The sequence below is a fragment of the Electrona antarctica genome (assembly GCF_951216825.1).
Source record: "Electrona antarctica genome assembly, chromosome: 20".
NCBI lineage: Eukaryota > Metazoa > Chordata > Actinopteri > Myctophiformes > Myctophidae > Electrona > Electrona antarctica.
In genome coordinates, this window is record NC_136801.1 from 4,556,441 (window position 1) to 4,577,999 (window position 21,559).

Genomic DNA, 21,559 nt, shown 5'->3' on the forward strand with positions numbered 1-21,559 from the left:
AATGACTGAGATCTTTTGTAAAGTAATCACTTCTGGCAAATAACAAGACATATAACACATTATTGTCTGCTTTTTGATATGTACACTGTGTAATATTATAGAGGTATCTAAAGAGCAAAAAGTACGTTTCTGAACGTGCCAAGTATCGCGAGACTGCCCACCGTTTCCTGTATGGCAGCCAAATCTCACGAGACCCCCGGAACAGAAACGATACCTGCTGCTGTTTAAATCCTCAAATGAAATGATGTACTGTGCACATCGAAAAGCAAGTGATTAGAAAACAAACTGTGATACGTCTTCTTTTATATGCCTGAACCGATTATATGACAAGGGTCTCAATGGTTCATAAATAATGTTTGTTATGAGCTGGTCCAGCTTGCTCCATTCACTGCTTTGTATATACATGTCACTTCCGGTGCGAGATTTGGCTCCCATGAAAGTGTCATGGCGCAGCACAGTCACGTGACCATGTCACTTCCTTCTCTAATCTTCCTTGTCTTTAGACAGGAAGTAAAGATGGGGCAGAGGGAGGACCAGGAAACAGGAGTTGGGTGGAAACCACAAAAACAGGAAGCAGGGGAGAGGCCTTGATAAGATGGCCTGGGGTTTGTCTTTCAATCCGTAACGTTCCAGAGGACTTAGGCCTGACTCATACATTCACAACAGATTGATGTATAGCTGATGCATGAGACTTATTGACTGATGCAAGCTCACAATGCATTTCCAATGGGAGTCACATGGTTTGACACAACATTTGTGTTGTATGAGGGGGTGGGGGGCAGTCGAAACACAGCCGAAAGCCGTACAACACAAATGTTGTGTCAAACCATGTGACTTCCATTGGAAATGCATTGGGGCAAGATGTAAACAAACCCTTTCTTTACATCTAGCATGCATCAATGTTGTATGCTAGATGTAAAGGTGTGAGTCAGGCCTTAGTATACAGAGCATCCAGTTAGACCTGACGTGTGTTTTAGAAGAGAAGATTGTGTGCACATCTCAATGCCTATATTTAGGCCAGGTGCTGGATGTCAGGCATCAAGGCAAACATCAAGGACAGGCCAGGGGCGTAGCTGATCATTTGGTTGCTCTACTCATAGGATAAAGGACAGGGGCGTAGCTGATCATTTGGTTGCCCTACTCATAGGATAAAGGACAGGGGCGTAGCTGATCATTTGGTTGCTCTACTCATAGGATAAAGGACAGGGGCGTAGCTGATCATTTGGTTGCTCTACTCATAGGATAAAGGACAGGGGCGTAGCTAATCATTTGGTTGCTCTACTCATAGGATAAAGGACAGGGGCGTAGCTGATCATTTGGTTGCCCTACTCATAGGATAAAGGACAGGGGCGTAGCTGATCATTTGGTTGCTCTACTCATAGGATAAAGGACAGGGGCGTAGCTGATCATTTGGTTGCCCTACTCATAGGATAAAGGACAGGGGAGTAGCTGATCATTTGGTTGCCCTACTCATAGGATAAAGGACAGGGGCGTAGCTGATCATTTGGTTGTCCTACTCATAGGATAAAGGACAGGGGCGTAGCTGATCATTTGGTTGCTCTACTCATAGGATAAAGGACAGGGGCGTAGCTGATCATTTGGTTGCCCTACTCATAGGATAAAGGACAGGGGTGTAGCTGATCATTTGGTTGCCCTACTCATAGGATAAAGGACAGGGGCGTAGCTGATCATTTGGTTGCCCTACTCATAGGATAAAGGACAGGGGCGTAGCTGATCATTTGGTTGCCCTACTCATAGGATAAAGGACAGGGGCGTAGCTGATCATTTGGTTGCCCTACTCATAGGATAAAGGACAGGGGCGTAGCTGATCATTTGGTTGCCCTACTCATAGGATAAAGGACAGGGGCGTAGCTGATCATTTGGTTGCCCTACTCATAGGATATTTGTGCTGCCCCCCCTCCCGACGAGAGCTCTGCTATTCCTCATCCAGATCGGCTATTTTCGCTGTTCGCAGGACGAACACATGCACGGCCGCTCGTTATTACGTGGCAGAGCCGTGGAGAAATTTGTTATTTTGAGGATCGATTTGGCACTTTTTGGCACATTTTGTTGCCCCCCTGCCCCTCGGCGTGTTGCCCTACTCGCAGTGCGTATTGTGCTTATAGGTAGCGACGGCACTGATCAAGGAAGAGAAAGAACATCCGCACACTAGTTCCTAGAGCTCCGAGACTTACTTTATTTAGAGGCAACAAATTGCAATGTTTCGACCTACTAGGTCTTCATCAGGCAAATGGATGACAATTGTCATCTATGTATGCCTATTGGAAAAATGACTCAAATGTTTTACTTAAGTAAAAGTATCAATACTGCAATTTTGAAATACTCTGTTACAAGTAAAAGTCTGGAATTCAAAATGTACAAAAAGTACAAAAGTATTGGTATCAAAATGTACTTAAAGTACCAAACGTAAAAGTACTCATTATGCAGAATGTCTCATTTTGAAAATAGCAGATTGCTAGCTCACAATGTGTTGCATTCAGGGGTGTAGTGGGGGGGGTGTAGGGGGGGGGGGGCATCCCCCCACCTCTCTCACGTCTAAAATTATTTTTGGAAAAAATGTTTTTTGACTTTTTATTTACTTTTATGGATACGATTAAGCATTGTAAACCCTATATATTTTAATAGTGTGTCTGCGTGCGTTGCGCATGTGCACTAAAAGTACTGAAAATTTGACATACTCAAGTACAGTACAAATACCTCAAATTTTTACTTAAGTACAGTAAAGGTAAAAGTAAGTTTAAAGTAGTTACTTTACACCACTGATACCTACATTTCACCTATACTCCCCATTCATTTCACCTATACTCCCCATTCATTTCACCTATACTCCCCATTCATTTCACCTATACTCCCCATTCATTTCACCTATACTCCCCATTCATTTCACCTATACTCCCCATTCATTTCACCTATACTCCCCATTCATTTCACCTATACTCCCCATTCATTTCTAATAGACACCCAATTTCCAGATTATTTTGTGCCATTTCTTTCCTGACCATAATGCGTGAATCTGTGTTTGCGAGTCCAGCTGGGCGAGTAACAAGCAAGTGTAGGATTAGTTGACAAGGCCGTAGCTTCTTTTCCTAATACTTTAAGCTCTGTGTAGCTTGTCAGAGGTCTGTCTTCTAGACCCTGACAACATATGTCACACGGTTGGTCATATTGAAATGTATACTACCCCCTTAGATAGCACTTTTTAGACTTAGATAGCATTTGAAACAGACTTATAGCATGTCATGTAGACAGCACAATAATTGCATTGTATGTAGTCATAGCACTTCATAGTACATATGTATAGCATAGTATAGTATATATGTATAGTTTATATGTATAGTGTCATTATATAGATATGTTCTAGTTACGTTCGTAGCTTACGCATGTTTCATGATAAATGCATTCTATATATGTGATGTATTCCCATGCTTTTTTGTTCTTGCCTAATGTAAATCGCTCTGGATTAAGAGCGTCTGCTAAATGCCTAAATTGTAATTGTATACTTAACCAAAAATGATTTCCAACTGATCAAGTGACATTATGTTTTTCAAGTATAACAATCAGATGCAGTAGAAATCTGTTATGTTGGTGAATTGTCGGCGAGCGACAATTGTTGTCTCTATACAACAAAGTATAAATTAGGCTTATAAACTCGCTGTACGTGTGCAGCTACTGTACATCATCCATCCATCCATCCATCTTCAACCGTTTATCCGTAGTCGGGTCGCGGGGGCAACAGCTCCACCAGAGTGCTCCAGACTTCCCTCTCCAGAGCAACATTAGTGACTTCCTCCTGGGGGATTCCGAGACGTTCCAAGGCCAGTGAGTCGATGTATTTCCTCCAACTGCGCCTTGGTCTGCCCCGGGGGCTCCTCCCAGTGGGACGTGCGTCGAGGACCTCCCCATAGGGAGGCGCCCGAGAGGCATCCTAACCAGATGCCCGAACCACCTCAGCTGACTCCTTTCCAGGCGAAGGAGCAGCGGTTCTACTCCGAGTCTCTCTCGTGTGACTGAACTTCTCACCCTATCTCTAAGGGAGATGCCAGCCACCCGTCGAAGAAAACTCATTTCGGACGCTTGTATTCGCGACCTTAGTCGCGACCTTACTGTACATCAGTGTTTCCCAAACATTGGGTCGCAGACACATTTTCATGGGTTGCAAGTAAATCTCCCATTTCAAAATAAATTCAGAAATCAAAAAGAATTTCCAAACATTTTCCAAAAGTCTTTTAATACAGAAATTCCATACATTTAAAAATAAAAAAAACTCGTGACGCATTTTGTAGATTGGCAATTTTCTTTTGGGGCTCAAAATAAAAGGTTAGGGAACTACTGCTACGTTTTTGTACATTTGAGTGACCATGTTTGAAATGTGTTCCCTGTGTGTCCCTCCAGATCATGTCTGTGTGTGTAGTTGTGTGAGTGTGTGTGCGTGCGTGGGTGGGTGCGTGCGTGTGCGTGCGTGCGTGTGTGTGTGTGTGTGCGTGTGTGTGTGTGTGTGTGTGAGGCCTCACCATGCCGTTGGTGAAGAGGAACATCGAGCCGAAGCACCTCTGCCGAGGGGAGCTTCCTGAAGGCATCGACAGTGAACTGGAATGTGTGATGAACAACACCCTGTCTGCCATCATACGGCAGCTCAGCAGCTTGAGTAAGACACACACACGCACGCACGCACGCACGCACGCACACACACACACGCACACACACACGCGCGTGAATTCCATTTGTGTCCGAGCATAGGCATGGTGACGCCCCGCCTGCCTGTGATTCGCCTACCGACACTGCCTGTCTTGACTGTCCTCCGAGGTGGATATGCTGGTGGATATACACACACACACACACACACACACACACACACACACACACACACACACACACACACACACACACACACACACACACACACTTCCAGCTACAGAACTGTCCACTGACCACTGCCCACCAGAACACTGAAAATAGCCATTGTTCTGACATGGTCCAAAACTATTAAATATAAAATATAAACCACACACTTGTGGACATAAGAAATAACAACAAAAAACACCCATCAAAACAAAACTATGATATGATGGCATTGGCAGATGCCATGTTTTTAAACTGCTTCTACAGTTGTGATAGTGAACGGTGCGAACGAGTTGATACCTCAACACCTCCCCTGCCCTGTGTGAGTCCGGACAGGACAGCAGCATCCCCCTGACCCGGGCCGTTCATAATGAGGACTTCCTGTACTGTGTGTAGCCTCTTTGTAAGAGAATAAGATCACATGTTTTCATCATTAATCCCAAAGCAATGATTGATTTGAGTGTTGTCATGGCTACGGGGCCCGGAGGTCACTAGGCTAGCGGTTGACTTGCACTGTCCGAATGCAAAGGGCTGAAACGTAATCCCTTCAGATTGCCCCCTGAGAATGAACACATCTCGACAGCTGATGAGTGCGTGCGTGCGTGCGTGCGTGCGTGCGTGCATGCGTGCGTGCGTGTGTGCGTGCGTGCTTACGCGTGTGTGTGTGTACGTCAGTGCGTGTGTGCGTGCTTGTGTGTCAGTGTTGCCAGAGTTTGCAAGAGAAATACTGTAGGCAAACATGTCTATGAAAACAAGCCCAAAAGAATGCGACTATAGGTCACGACGGCCGAGCACTTCAAACCTATACGTTGACTGTTTGAAAGTGGATGATCTACAAGCTCACAGCGCGTTGCAATGCAACAGGGTGTAAGCTTGTATGCCATTTTCATAACAATCTTGTGGAGAATCTGTTATGGGGGTCCCTCCCACAAATTATAATTTCAGATGGGAGTCCGTGGACAAATACTCATTAATTTGGTGGTCCTTGACATGAAACTGTTGGTTTAAACTGATTTAAACCAACAGTTTAAATCAGTTTTGGGGGAAGCAAGCCCAAATACGTAACTACACTTTAGATTAGAAACAAGCCCTAAAAAACAGCAACCCCCAATATTTACACGCCCAAAGTCTCTTATAATAAACCGACCAGGCAAGCAACACTGGTGTGTCACGTGTGTGTCATGTGACTGTCACGTGTGTGTGTGTGTGTGTGTGTGTGTGTGTGTGTGTGTGTGTGTGTGTGTGTGTGTGTGTGTGTGTGTGTGTGTGTGTGCGCGCGCGCGCGCGCGTGCGTGCGTGGGTGTGTGGGTATGTGGGTGGATAGCTGGGTGTGCGTGGGCAGTATGTGTATACATGTACAACGGTATTAAATTGATTCTCATAGTGTAAGTCCATTAGCCAAAGTGATTGCAGCCCTGGGGGCCTCCCGTCCTCTTTCACTCCTCTGACCCATAACCGTCTACAGCCCAGTACAGTCCATGTTGTCACTTAACCACTCTGTTGTTCCAATTGTACCCAGTCTCTCTCTGTCTGTCTGCCTGCCTGCCTGCCTGCCTGCCGGCCGGTCTGTCGGTCGGTCGGTCGGTCTGTCCCCCCCCCCCCCCCTTCTCTACTTCTTTCTGTATAATGTGTATGTCTCTCTGCTTTTCTCTCTCATTGTGCTGAGTTCCTGTGTTGGGAGTGGGCCTTTCAGCAGCAGCTGTGTGGGTTAAATATAAATGAGTGGCCACAGAGGCCGGCCCTGCAGGGCCAGACCTATAGGGAAGCTGCGCATGTTCATGTACTGTATGTTTGTGCGCGTGTGTGTGTGTGTGTGTGTGTGTGTCTGTATGTGCACGTGCGAGTGTGTGTGTATGTGTGTGTGTGTGGAGAGAGCTTCAAAAGCCCCAAGGGAGGTCAGAGTTGACGGGGCTCAGTGCACTGGACCCTCGCTTCTTCCTTCCTCTAAATATTTTCCCTGCAGTCATCCTGTCAGCAAGAGGGACAGAAATAGCCCTTAGAGTGTCTTTGTGGAGGTTCACCTTCAATCCACACACCGTGCTTTATTATGAAATCATATTTTTAGAAGAGCTTATAAACATCAGTACTGTCACTTTGAAATATTTTGATCACAGGAACATTTTCTTCCCAGACTATTCAAGCAGACCAGCCTGGCCTGTGGTCTTTTGAAGCAAAGCAACAAACAAGATAGAGTGCTATATCATTGCTATTGACGTGGCTGTGCTGCAGCATAGGCACGACACGAAGCAGTTTTTCTTTCTTTTCAGTGCCACCTGTGTTCACATTCATACGGTTTTGTCAGACTGCTGCTGCAGTAATAACAAAAACTCAAAGAAATATTATTTTGTGAGTGCGGACTGTTCAGGCCTGAGATCAGATTCTAAAAATGTCTTCTACATCCTGACAGTTTTCTGAAAAAGCTATGTTTCTATGTCAGTCGTTCTTTGATTTTTCAAAAATAGCAGACCTACAAGCTCATAGCGCGCCACTCGGTGGCGCGCTATGAGCTTGTAGATCTGCTATTTTTCAATAGCTAAAGCATAACATAATGCTAACACCAAAAGGGGTTCCCGCCCAAAATGGGTTAAGAACACATTCATACAACAAGGTACAATGAAATAAAATACAAACTAAATAGGGTGAATTCCTGTAACTGGTTCGAACCAGCCAGTTCAGTACTGTCCTGCTGTTGACCACTGTATATAGAGCCTTCCTCTGAAAGAGAGCGGTGATTCACAAATGGGACAAAATCACTAATTTGCTCAGACACACTGTGGTGCTGTATGATGCAAGCGCTCAGCTCCAATCAGCTCACATTCACACGGACAATCATCATGATCAGTCGCAAGTTGCTGGATGGAGTCCTATGCGTTTATATACACACACTCACACAGTGCTCCACACTAGCCTGGCTAATAAGCCAGACCGAATCAGCCGTTACGGTCTGGAGAGGCTCAATTGTACGCCCATTTCCTACACCAGAGAACTGGTGTGGCCAATCGGGACACGGTATGCAATATGGGCGGGCTTTGGTACATTGACGTTCAATGCTTGAGACCTTTGACTGACAGTAGCTCTGACCAATTGCGTCAAAGAGAAAATGTTTGAACCCGCCCCCCGGGAAACAAGATACATACACAGCATCTCCAGACTCAAATACCACACGACAGTGTGATTTGAGTCTGGCTTATTAGCCAGGCTAGCTCCACACAGCCTGCATAGATTCCAAGAATGCTGCTTCGTGTCACATTACCGGTCTATCGATTTCCCATCCGGATCCCTGGTGAGGCTCATGGCCTCAAATGTTGGCTACAGTGTCCTTGTATTGACCTGTGCCGCTCTCTCTCTCTCTCTCTCTCTCTCTCTCTCTCTCTCTCTCTCTCTCTCTCTCTCTCTATCTGAATCCCCCACCCACCCCTTTTTCCCCTCACTGTATATGTTTCTTTTCCCTTTTTACCTCTATGATGAGTTCTTGTTTTGACTATATGGTTGTGTATATTCGTACGTCTCTAATTGTTTTGATGAATTGAAAATGGTGGGCCCTATATTGTAAACAAGTGTAATGCTTTATGGTGTCGTCCACTCACAGTTAACAGTTGTTGTATTGAGTTGTACTTGAAATGTACTGTAATTCTGCAAACTGTTAATGAATCAATCAATCAATCTCTGCCGTTTTACTCAACCTCCGCCCTAACCCCTCCTCTTCCTGCAGGTAAGCATGCAGAGGACATATTTGGAGAGCTCTTCAAGGAGGCCAACACCTTCTACCTCCGTGCCAACTCCCTCCAGGACCGCATCGACCGCCTGGCGGTCAAGGTCACCCAGCTGGACTCCACCGTGGAGGAAGGTGGGTCAAAGTGTGTCATGGGGGCCCACAGTGTGGGGGTCACACAGTGTGTGGGGGCCCACAGTGTGGGGGTCATGGGGGTCAGCGGCAGAAATCATAGTAAAAAATGACTACAGTTGACGACACCTCATAAAATATGGAATTCCTGCGGAATGTGCAGAATGTAGATATCTTATATATCACGTACACCTGCCCTTTTTTTGCTGCCAGCCATTTTTTACCCTTGAACATTGTAGCCTCCAGAGGCCAGCCGTCTCTTATTTCATCGCAACACAACACAGCATCCTACAGTCGAGGGTTTCTTTTTTTTTTTTACTTTTCAATTTTTTATCCACCAAATAATGAATGAACAGAAATCAAATCAAATATAAATAAATGAAAACAAAAACAAAAAACATAACAAAAACAAGGACATTAAAAGAAACTCAAAGATAAACAGAAAAACAGCTTGACATAAACTACAACAATTTTTCAAATTAAGTGCAAGGCAAGACAGGAAAGAGCAGGAGACATGACTCACAATATACAGCAGATATGACATTATTTTTTACAGACAAAACAACCACTACACGACACTTTTACAGACCCAACAACCTCTACAGTCGAGGGTTTCATGGGCATAATTCTATAATCATACAATAATTTTGACTTTGCAAGTAATTTTCTGCAGATGCAAGTGTCCTTGTGAATGAATGCTGAATGAATGTTTCTCCTTCTATTCTGATATATCGGTCTGTCTCTCTGTGTACATATTTATATCCATCTGTTGTTTCTCTTCCTCTTTGTCCCTCAGTTTCACTGCAGGACATAAATATGAGGAAGGCCTTCAAGAGTTCTCTCACTCAAGACCAGCAGGTGGTGTCGGTGGGCAGCATACCCAACCCTGTCAAGGAGATGTACAACGTCGCCGACAAGCCTCCTCCTCTCAACAATCTCTCATGTTACAGGTCTGGATCTCTCTCACACACACACACACACACACATACACACACACACACACACACACACGTCACATATGACGTCATGAAATAAGATCATTTTGTATGTATGTTCGAATCCTGAGTTCCATGCCGCGCGCATGCGTATCCGTGTGTGTGTGCGTGTGCGACTGTGCGTGTTTGTGTGTGTGTGTGTGTGTGTGTGTGTGTGTGTGTGTGTGTGTGTGTGTGTGTGTGTGTGTGTGGAGGATGGTGCGCTTATGCATTCCTCCTCAAACTCAGCGTCGATATGTATTAAGTTACTTATAATGAAAATACATTTTACAGGCGGGTTTTCTGTAGAATTGGAGGGAGTTTCAGTTTCAATTTCAATGGCAGACTCGTGGTGATTCTGACCTCTGCTAAGGATGTTTAAATAGCCGGAGTGGTGAACCTTTTCATCCTCCAGGTGTTAGGAACATGGAGGTGACACTCAATTAAAGTGCTTCCCCTTTGGGTAAGCATGAGTTTAGTGACAAAATGAACAAGGTGACATATTTAAAAGGATCCCTGGCTAATAAGACAAATATGCCTTAAAACACTATACTTGCCCTCTATAGCTAAAATTACAAAATAAAAACACCATCAATATTTTATTTCTTTCATAATTACAGAATCTTACACTCAATATAGGGACTTCTCCTGTCGCAGGTTGATGATGTCGTATGTGTGGTCTAGCCCTATGGAATGTATGCAATGCATATGCTAATAAAAACAACTTAATACTTCCTAAGGTTAATATGAGCATCAAAACATTTTTTTTAATATTTGTCTTAGCATATGCATTCCATACATTCCATAGGGCTGGACCACACATGGACATATCTTATGACATCATTAACTTGCGACGGGAGCAGTTCCTATAGACGCCTTAACAGACGACGTCACACTGATAAGCACCAGCATGCGCGTGCACGCCGGCCGCAGAAGAACCCTGCCTCTCATAAGATGCAATGGAAAAGTTCTATTAACTTCACTCACGTGTAAAAATGCCCCATCAAACTTTCAGATGCTGTTTTTCTCCCAGTGTGGAGGAAGAATGATTAGGATTTTTTATTGTGATCTCTCGTCCTTGAAATATATAATCCTTGGTTTCTGTTGTGTGTGAAGAATAATAGCAATTCAAAGCAGTTGTCCTCAAAACCACACCTCCAGTCGCTGTCATAAGAAGGGGAGGTGCGCTCATGATCACGGCAGCAGAGCCTGTTGTGCACGACTGCACGCGCACCTGCAGCCCATCAAGTATAATTTATACTCCGTCCCGTGATGGTGTCGCGCACGCAGACCTCTAAGCTCATAACAGTCACGTCCGCGACACGATGTGAGCTTGTATATCAGCTGTTCTCTGTGCGCAACACTGTTGCGCAATGAAGTATAATGTCTCCTCACTAGCCAACACACAAGAGGAGGTTGAATGAACTGAAACCAGCGCTCCCCAAAACAACAGGTTTGGAGATCTGTTGGGAATTGATTACATGAAGCAGTCACCCGTGCGCCCAGTCCCAATGTTTGTAAACAAATAATTGGTCTATAGAGTGAAAGATTCTTTATTTATGAAAGAAATAAAATATTGATGGCGTTTTTATGTCGAACATGCGCTGCTCCCGTGCTTGCAGTTATGGTTAGGTTAGGGTTTGAGGTAGGTTGTCGGTCAAATGACAGTCGGACCAATAGTAGGTCGGAACTAAAGCCTGTACCCCTAATAAAAACATGCCAAATGATAGACTTGATTCTTACACTACTCCTCCTCGCCCTCTTTGTTTCAATATTGCTGTTTCTCGCCTTCACCTTTCTTGCATAACTCGGTCCTTCTGACTGATTGACTTCTAATGTAGAAGGGAGTTCCAGCCGCGCCTCTAGCCTATAGCAGGCCAGTCTGGTGCATCTCAGGAGCCTCTAGCCTATAGCAGGCCAGTCTGGTGCATCTCAGGAGCCTCTAGCCTATAGCAGGCCAGTCTGGTGCATCTCAGGAGCAGGACAGATAACATGCGAACGTTTCGATGTGTAAGTTACATTTGATGTAACTTACACATCGAAACGTTGTCACTTTTTACCTGCACCCTGTTATAATAAACGAAGGGCCTAAATCGTCTGAGCTGCTCCAGTGCCTTCTTGTTCGCATGATTGACTTCTAACGTGGCTTGTGTCATGCATCAAATTGCATTATTCTTGAGTAGGCTGTGCCTGTTTATAAATAACCAATTTATTGTCAAATGTAATATTATATTATTTATTATTAACCCATTTTGGGCGGGAACCCCTTTTTGGTGTTTTAAACATTATGTTATAATTTAGCTATTGAAAAATAGCAGATCTACAAGCTCATAGCGCGCCACCGAGTGGCGCGCTATGAGCTTGTAGGTCTGCAATTTTTGAAAAATCGTGAAAATATTTATTTCAGAAAACTGGAGGATTTAGAAGATTTTTTTTTAATTTTGAGGTCAGGCCTAAATGGGTTAATGTGGTAACGGGTACCGTACTGGGTACTGACTTCCCATCTTGCGTTGTTCCCAACCTGCGTGGGCCCAGAGTAGAGAGTGCACTGGTCTGGTGTTTTATGGGTTGCTCCGTGTTCTTTCCTCCGCCTCCACAACTCTTGCAACATTCATGGTTCCACATGTTTATTCCCTACCTACGCTGCCATTCCGCTCAGATACACTTGACATTAAATGACAAGAACTGCAACCCTCTGCATGAAAATGATTAATACATAAGCCACTATTATAGCATCTTGTATGTAGATTGACCGGTCATACGTAGACATGGTTTGCCCACCCCTGATGTAGAGTTTCAACCATGTCGACCGAAACACATCGAAAATTAAAAAAATGTCTTCTAAAAAAATACCTATGTTTCTGTATCAGTGGTGCTCAATATTTCATATCAAGGACCCCAAAAATTATCTGTATTTGGCCGCCGACCCCCATCTGAATATATGTTGTTCCAGGAACCCCTCATAAGCAAAGATTTTAGTTAAAACGTTCGCTCTGAAAGAATATATTCAAAGATTTGTGCCGCATTTTCACGATTTTTCAAAAATAGCAGACCTACAAGCTCATAGCTTGTAGATCTATATTGTAGATCAATAGCTAAAGTATAACATAATGCTTCAAACACCAAAAGGGGTTCCCGCCCAAAATGGGTTAATAAACATTTTCATCTGTACTTCTGTTTGGTATCTCAGCAGTGGCTTTAGCCTTTAGTGTGGTATCTCAGCAGTGGCTTTAGCCTTTAGTTTGGTATCTCAGCAGTGGCTTTAGCCTTTAGTTTGGTATCTCAGCAGTGGCTTTAGCCTTTAGTTTGGTATCTCAGCAGTGGCTTTAGCCTTTAGTTTGGTATCTCAGCAGTGGCTTTAGCCTTTAGTTTGGTATCTCAGCAGTGGCTTTAGCCTTTAGTTTGGTATCTCAGCAGTGGCATTAATTAGCCTTTCTGTGACATCCATGTGTTGTTTCTGCAGGGACGACGGCAAAGAAGGGCTGAAGTTCTACACTGACCCCTCATACTTCTTTGAGCTGTGGAAAGAAAAGATGGTGCAGGACACAGAAGACAAGAGGAAAGAGAAGAGGAAAAATAAGGTATGATTGCAACTGTGGCTCAGGAGGTAGAGCAGGTCGTCCAATGATCCATGGGTCGGCGGTTCGAATCCCGGCTCCTCCTGTATACATGTCGAAGTGTCCTTGGGCAAGACACTGAACTCCAAATTGCTCCCGATGTGCTGGTTGGTACCTTGCATGGCTTCCGCCGCAGTCGGTGTATGAATGTGTGTGTGAATGTAATGCAGAATCTATGTAAAGCGCCTTGGATAAAGGCGCTATATAAATGCACCATTTACCATTTTATTCTGGAATTTTAATTGCCAGTGGCTAGTATCTTTCTACCCTTGTTAGTGCAGCATCATCCTCACTGGCCTGACATAGAATCACAGAATTAGTTAACACTCCGATTGCCCGGGGTTATTTAATCCGTTAAATCATAGCGCCCAAGCGATTTATAGCAACGGAGCAATTTTACCGACGGACCGGAAGTTATACCGGATGTGGCTGGAGCAGCTAAATGTAGCCAAAACACTCTAAAGGCGAACGACAACAACGGGAGGTATGATTAAATCTAACGCGACTAGCGACTGGACAGCGGGGGGGCCATCTAACACAGGATCTTTTCTTAGAATTGGACGGGATGATTTAGATTGCGAGTTATTAACGTTTTAAGATTTTCGTTTGTCGTCGGCTAAACAGGGGGGGAACATTTTAGATGACGTCCCACTGTTGTGCAACATCGAGGATTGCGCAACAGGCGCTCCTAGGCTGTAGAGCGACGCGATCGGTTTTCATATCAATAAACTTTCAGTCATTTGGATAAAACTTCGTCCTGGGCGCTGGGGGTGTTACTAATAGAAAGGACAGTGAACTTCGTCCTGGGCGATCGGGGTGTTAATGGCGAGTAACATTACCGGGGAAGTGGCCAGAATCCTCCACCAAACACCACGTACTTACTGTTGCCGTCCCCCCCTCCCCGTCCCTCCCTCCCCAGGAGCAGAAGCGCTGCGTGGACGGCACGCTGCAGAGGGAGGTGAAGAAGGTGCGCAAGGCGAGGAACCGCAGGCAGGAGTGGAACATGATGGCTCTGGACAAGGAGCTGAGGCCAGACCACCGGCACACCATACACCGAGACCGCGGGGCGTCCTCTGAGGGCTCCATGTCCCCGGAGAACAGGTCAGTGAACACACCATACACCGAGACCGTGGGGCGTCCTCTGAGGGCTCCATGTCCCCGGAGAACAGGTCAGTGAAACACACCATACACCGAGACCGTGGGGCGTCCTCTGAGGGCTCCATGTCCCCAGAGAACAGGTCAGTGAACACACCATACACCAAGACCGTGGGGCGTCCTCTGAGGGCTCCATGTCCCCAGAGAACAGGTCAGTGAACACACCATACACCAAGACCGTGGGGCGTCCTCTGAGGGCTCCATGTCCCCAGAGAACAGGTCAGTGAATAGAACACACCATACACCGAGACCGTGGGGCGTCCTCTGAGGGCTCCATGTCCCCGGAGAACAGGTCAGTGAATAGAACACACCATACACCGAGACCGTGGGGCGTCCTCTGAGGGCTCCATGTCCCCGGAGAACAGGTCAGTGAAATGAACAACACAAAAGCATCTGTATGGCGCACGGTGGCACAGTTGGTAGTGCTGTCGCGTCACAGCTAGAAGGTCCTGGGTTCGATTCCCGCTCGGGGCGCTGTGGGTGCTGGTGTGGAGGCGTGTTCCCTCCACCGCGTCATCAGTGCCCATACCTGAGGCGGGGTTGGCGAAAGGGCCTTTCTGTGTGGAGTTTGCATGTTCTCCCCGTGTCCCCTAGGGTAGGTACCCTCACAAAAAACATGCAGTAATCCTGGTCTCTAAACTGCCTCCCCCTGGCCAGCCGGGGCGCCTGATGGAGGGGAAAGGAACTGGTTGGAATAACGTGTTCCTTCCACGCGCTACGTCCAACCAGGGAAACTCCCCCCTGTCAGGTGTAAAGGAGCAACTTGGACACTCAGGCATGAAGGAAGCATGAGTTCAAGTCCGTTGCTCTCCCCATGTCCCCCATATATGGGGACTAGGTTGGCGGAGGGTGTGTAGAGCCCAGGATCACATTAGATAATTGACACAGGGGTGAAAAATGGGTTACAAAATCGTGGGATAAAAATTATATATATAAAAAAAGAAAGCATCTGTATACACGGCGAGCTACACAGTGAAATCCAACTGATCTCTGAGAGTGTCTCCTCCACTGTCTCTTTCAGGGGTCACGGCCTTGACCACTATCCCTACCCCAGTGCCATGAACCATGCGGGCCATGCCCACACCTACTCTGGCCCGCCCCCTAGCGTCCTGGCCGCTCAGATGGCGGCGGGACACGGTGACTACAGGGACGGCGCCATGGCTTATCAGGGCGGGACGCTGGGTCGCCGTCGCCACCAAGGCCCGCCGCCTCCGCTGACCACTGAAACCATGAATGGTGGCACCGTTCCTCTGCCACCTGTGGACTACGGGTAAATATGATGTAGATTATTACGATCAAAAGACTGAACAGGACGTCGGGATATGGGAATGAAGCGGTTTATATAAGAAAAAGGTGGTACAGGAATAGTGCAGAAAATATGAATCCTTTGGCATTACTTACTTCTCATACGAGTTTTGTCTCGGCTACTGGCTGCTAGTATACTGCTCAACCTCCACATGGATCACAACAAACTAAAGAAAACCCGGCTTTTCTCACCGGATGTCCGGCGCTAGATACAAAGCATCATGGGAAATGCAGTTTTTAGGAAACGCTTAGTAATGAATACAAATAGAAATTCTAAATGACATCAATATATACTGTAAATAAATCAATTCTTTTTAACACAATAAAGTCCTTTTAAACTGTAAATAGTAATAATATGAAATAAACAGCTTTCAACCATTATGCAATGAAATGTCACAAAATATTAACTATGTAAGCCAAATTAAGTTACAACAAAATATGTCTATTCGCATACACACACACACACACACACACTGCAGACATACACACACTCACTCGCACGTACACATACACAAGCCTAAACACAGATACATAAGCACTCGCCCAAATTCAAACAAGGACATTGAACACATAACAGAGGTGTCATTTGTATATTTTAGTGAGCACTGCCAGAATTATTATAGGTTGTTTGATGTAGGTTTTGTTTGTCTGTCCTCAATGACTTTCCTTCTGAAAATGGAGTAAATGCTGCCACCTAGAGTTGGTCAGTATAGGCTGCACTGTCTTAAAACCCATTTTGGGTGGGAACCCCTTTTGGTGTTAGCATTATATTATGCTTTAGCTATTGAAAAATAGCAGATCTACAAGCTCATAGTGCGCCACCGAGTGGCGCGCTACGAGCTTGTAGGTCTGCTATTTTAGAAAAATTGAAGAACGACTGACATAGAAACATAGCTTTTTCAGAAAACTGTCAGGATGTAGGGTCAAAATGGGTTTACAAGGCTAAAGGCTCTTCCGTTAATTAGACAAAGCTTCTCACTCATGTTGTCTGTCTGTGTCTTGCAGTGTGGACGGCTATGCCAACGCTGGTGCCCCTGCCCCGCCCGCTGCCCCTCTCATCCCTTCGGCCCAAACGGCCTTTGCCTCTCCTCCCGGAGGCCCGGTTCCTGTCCCGGGGCTAATGGGCTACGGCCCGCCTCCGCCGCCTGCATCCGGAGCCATGGTGGCGCCGCCTCCTCCCGGACCTCCACCTCCTCCCCTGCCAGCCGGTGCCTCCTCCCACTTCACCACTCCCAAGATGTCTGCCGCGCCTATAAGCGAGGCCGAGGGGGAAACCGATGCCCGTAGTGACCTTCTGGCTGCTATACGCATGGGTAAGACTCCGTAAAAGGTTGGGAGATGTGACAGAAGAGCTAATTAGCCGGCATTTAACTATATGGTCCCAAGGCGGAAATAGCAAGAAATGCCATCTCCAGTTTACTTACCGTATCTGTGTGCAGTGGGCGGATGCCTTTTTAGGAGACGGGAAGCAGGTTACTTGGAGTCTATTCAAATCAGGAGAAAATGTACTTTATTATCGACCTTTCTCTGGCCCAGCAACACAATCCCGCGGGATCTAGCACCAGTTAACCAACCATAGGACTTGCCGTCTGACGACATTTGGAAGATTTAGAACACTTTCCTGGGGGTCTTTATGTGTGTAATATGTGGCTTTAGATATTTTAGATCTTAGCAGTGAGCCCAGTGTCTCTGATGTCGTGGACAATGGGCTCACTTACTTCCGGGACTACATGTTGTCTCAGTAAGACAGACCTCCCCCTATCCACAAGGAAGAGCAGTGCACCAAAGCATTATGGGAATTGTATTCCAGGAAGGAAGTGAGCCCACTGCTAAAATCTAAAATATCTAAAGCCACATATTACACACATAAAGACTCCCAGGATAGTGTTCTAAATCTTCTAAACGTCATTAACATATATTATTTTGCAAAAAGGGTGAAGTGTCCCTTTAATAGGAGACCATTTGTAGGATTTGTGTAACACCGCATGCCGCCTCTAGTGGCTCCAATCGGGCTGGTGTATCTTCCTCTAGTGGCTCCAATCGGGCTGGTGTATCTTCCTCTAGTGGCTCCAATCGGGCTGGTGTATCTTCCTCTAGTGGCTCCAACCGGGCTGGTGTATCTTCCTCTAGTGGCTCCAATCGGGCTGGTGTATCTTCCTCTAGTGGCTCCAATCGGGCTGGTGTATCTTCCTCTAGTGGCTCCAATCTGGTGTATCTTCCTCTAGTGGCTCCAATCGGGCTGGTGTATCTTCCTCTAGTGGCTCCAATCGGGCTGGTGTATCTTCCTCTAGTGGCTCCAATCTGGTGTATCTTCCTCTAGTGGCTCCAATCGGGCTGGTGTATCTTCCTCTAGTGGCTCCAATCGGGCTGGTGTATCTTCCTTTAGTGGCTCCAATCGGGCTGGTGTATCTTCCTCTAGTGGCTCCAATCTGGTGTATCTTCCTCTAGTGGCTCCAATCGGGCTGGTGTATCTTCCTCTAGTGGCTCCAATCGGGCTGGTGTATCTTCCTCTAGTGGCTCCAATCAGGCTGGTGTATCTTCCTCTAGTGGCTCCAATCGGGCTGGTGTATCTTCCTCTAGTGGCTCCAATCAGGCTGGTGTATCTTCCTCTAGTGGCTCCAATCGGGCTGGTGTATCTTCCTCTAGTGGCTCCAATCAGGCTGGTGTATCTTCCTCTAGTGGCTCCAATCGGGCTGGTGTATCTTCCTCTAGTGGCTCCAATCAGGCTGGTGTATCTTCCTCTAGTGGCTCCAATCGGGCTGGTGTATCTTCCTCTAGTGGCTCCAATCGGGCTGGTGTATCTTCCTCTAGTGGCTCCAATCGGGCTGGTGTATCTTCCTAAATTAACAATCTTTGATATGGTCCATTGTTGATTATGAAACATTTTCTCTTATCTCAGAAGGCGGGGCTCATTTCATTTAGCAACACCCGCTCACCCCCCCAAAATCAAAAACCGCTGAATACCCAGAGTCCAGTCAGTCCACTAAGCCAAAACTACAATGGGTTAATAACCCATTTTGGGCGGGAACCCCTTTTGGTGTTAGCATTATGTTATGCTTTAGCTATTAAATAATAGCAGATCTGGAAATCTTTGAATATATATTTCAGAGCGAACGTTTTTAACTAAAATATTTGCTTTTGGGAGGATCCCTGGAACTGCATATTTTGAGATGGGGGTCCGTGGCCCAATAGAGATAATTCTGGGGGTCCTTGACATGAAAAAGGTTGTCGAGCACAACTGACATAGAAACATGGGTTTTTCAGAAAACTATTAGGATTTAGAAGCCTTCTTTTTTAATCGCCATCAGTCCAAAATGGGTTAACCCATTCTGGACGGGAACCCCTTTTGGTGTTAGCATTATGTTATGCTTTAGCTATTGAAAAACAGCAGATCTACAAGCTCATAGCGCACCACCGAGTGGCGCGCTACAAGCTTGTAGGTCTGCTATTTTTGAAAAATCGAAGAACCGCTGACATAGAAACATAGCTTTTTCAGAAAACTGTCAGGATGTAGAAGACATTTTTAGAATCTGATCTCAGGTCAAAATGGGTTTTAACAAGATGGCCGTCCCACGTTGTCTTCCTTCCAGGCATCCAGTTGAAGAAGGTGCAGGAGCAACAGGAGCAGCAGGCCAAGAGGGAGCCGGTGGGCAACGACGTGGCCACCATCCTGTCTCGACGGATCGCCGTCGAGTACTCTGACTCTGAGGACGACTCAGAGCTGGAGGAGAACGACTGGTCCGATTAACACATGCCTGGCGCACACACGCACTCACACACACACACACACACACACACACACACACACACACACACACACACACACACACACACACTCAATGTTCATTTAACACTGTAAGGCAGGGGTCTTAAACATTTTTCAGGCCAAGGACCCCTTAGCTGAGGAAAAAAAACATGCCCCCCCTCGAGCATTAGAATAATAATATCAGTCACCAGAACCAGGGACATGTTTTAAATGAGTTGAAGGTTAGTTGGTGGTTCAAATGGAGGTTGAATGGGCTTATATAGTAGGGAGCGTGACTGACCTCAGATCTGTAGAATATAATGTATCTTTGAATCAAGCATTCTAAAAACTCGGATGCACACAAAAGCCTAAGTACTTAGATAGTTAGAATTACCCCAGAAGTGTTTTAAAGTGAAATACCATTTTTAATCCATTAAAACTGGGACAGCATCCGTGTAATTTTATACTTTGGCTATTCAAAAATAGCAGATATACAAGCTCGTGGCACGAAGTGACGAGCGATGAGCTTTTAGACCTGCTTGTAGATTGCTTGTAGATCTGCATTGATTATATATATTTTTTAAAGCGAACAAATTAATTCAAATCTTTACTTCTGGTGGTCCCTGGAACAAAATATGTTGAGTTGAGTACATATAATTTTGGGTGGTCCTTGACATGAAAAAAGTTTGAGAACCACTGATATACTGTTGATATACTGTAGCAACATCATAAAACTGTTAGGATAGAAGGTCCTAGTTAATGGGTTATGTGGCTATGGGTTGGGTTGGGTTGGGTTATGTGGCTATGGGTTGGGTTGGGTTGGGTTATGTGGCTATGGGTTGGGTTGGGTTGGGTTATGTGGCTATGGGTTGGGTTGGGTTGGGTTGGGTTGGCTATGGGTTGGGTTGGGTTAGGGTTGGGTTGGGTTGGGTTGCCTCCAAGTGATTTATGGCTCATAGATTTGCCTGCAGCACTACCATCAGTGTTTTTGTGATTGTTTGTTTACAAATTAATCTGTTGGATTAATTTTCAATGTGTATTAACATTTTTTGAAGAATACAAAAGATGAAGAAAAACTTGCATACATTTTTACACTCCCAGTGTTAAATGACCACTGTACACACGCACACAGACAGACAGACAGACAGACAGACAGACAGACAGACAGACACTTTACAAACAAGAAAAACTAAATAGTTTCGCACACAATCAGCCAGTTGATCACATTCACAATCTCACTTGAATGAATGCCTATAACGTTCCACACATCCGCAGGTTCACATATATCTGTTGGAAAACACACACACACACACACACACACACACACACACACACACACACACACACACACACACACACACTATGATATAAGCTTAATGGTCCAAAACTGGATAACTCGGGGTGTATTCAAGATGCAAACCAGAGGGGGAAAACAAATTTAATAAAAAAAAGTCTTAGGTATATATCTTGTTAGGATATTACACTGTGATGCTGACTACTTTCTGAATCACGTAACGTTCAGTTCAACGCTATAATAAGCATTGTGAATACACCCCAGTGGATGTGTCTTCAGTGGTGGAAAAAGTACTCAATTGTTTTACTTAAGTAAAAGTACCAATACTGCAATTTGGAACTACTCCGTTACAAGTAAAAGTACGGAATTGAAAATGTACTTGAGTAAAAGTACAAAAGTATCGGCATCAAAATGTACTTAAAGGACTAAAAGTAAAAGCAGAATGTCCCATTTCACAAGTTCAAAATGTGTAGAAAATCAATTGAAAATAGCCAATCTACAAGCTCTCAATGCGTCGCGTTGCGACGCATTGTGAGCTTGTAGATCGGCTATTTTCAAATGGCCGAAATGTCCAAAGTAACTATAGTAATTCAAGTTTTCAAATAATTGTAGTGGAGTAAAAGTACACATTTTGGCTCCGAGATGTATAGGAGTAGAAGTAAAAGTACTGGAAATTGGAAATACTCAAGTAAATTACAAATACCTCCAAATTGTACTTAAGTACAGTACTTATGTAAAAGTACTTTCCACCACTGTGTGTCTTGC

General features: G+C 45.2%; 1 protein-coding gene across 1 annotated transcript in view; it reads left to right on the plus strand.

Moving 5' to 3' along the window:
* wasf3b (WASP family member 3b) overlaps positions 1-20,220 on the plus strand; it is a 24,191-nt gene extending 3,971 nt beyond the window's left edge. Inside the window, exons 2-9 of the mRNA XM_079489451.1 lie at positions 4,414-4,666; positions 8,573-8,707; positions 9,501-9,654; positions 13,142-13,259; positions 14,215-14,396; positions 15,472-15,720; positions 16,761-17,068; positions 19,346-20,220. Of these exons, the coding sequence (XP_079345577.1) occupies positions 4,534-4,666; positions 8,573-8,707; positions 9,501-9,654; positions 13,142-13,259; positions 14,215-14,396; positions 15,472-15,720; positions 16,761-17,068; positions 19,346-19,503 (1,437 nt within the window). The 5' untranslated portion in view covers positions 4,414-4,533 and the 3' untranslated portion in view covers positions 19,504-20,220. The remainder of the gene's footprint in view (positions 1-4,413; positions 4,667-8,572; positions 8,708-9,500; positions 9,655-13,141; positions 13,260-14,214; positions 14,397-15,471; positions 15,721-16,760; positions 17,069-19,345) is intronic.
* The last annotated feature ends 1,339 nt before the right edge of the window (positions 20,221-21,559 follow it).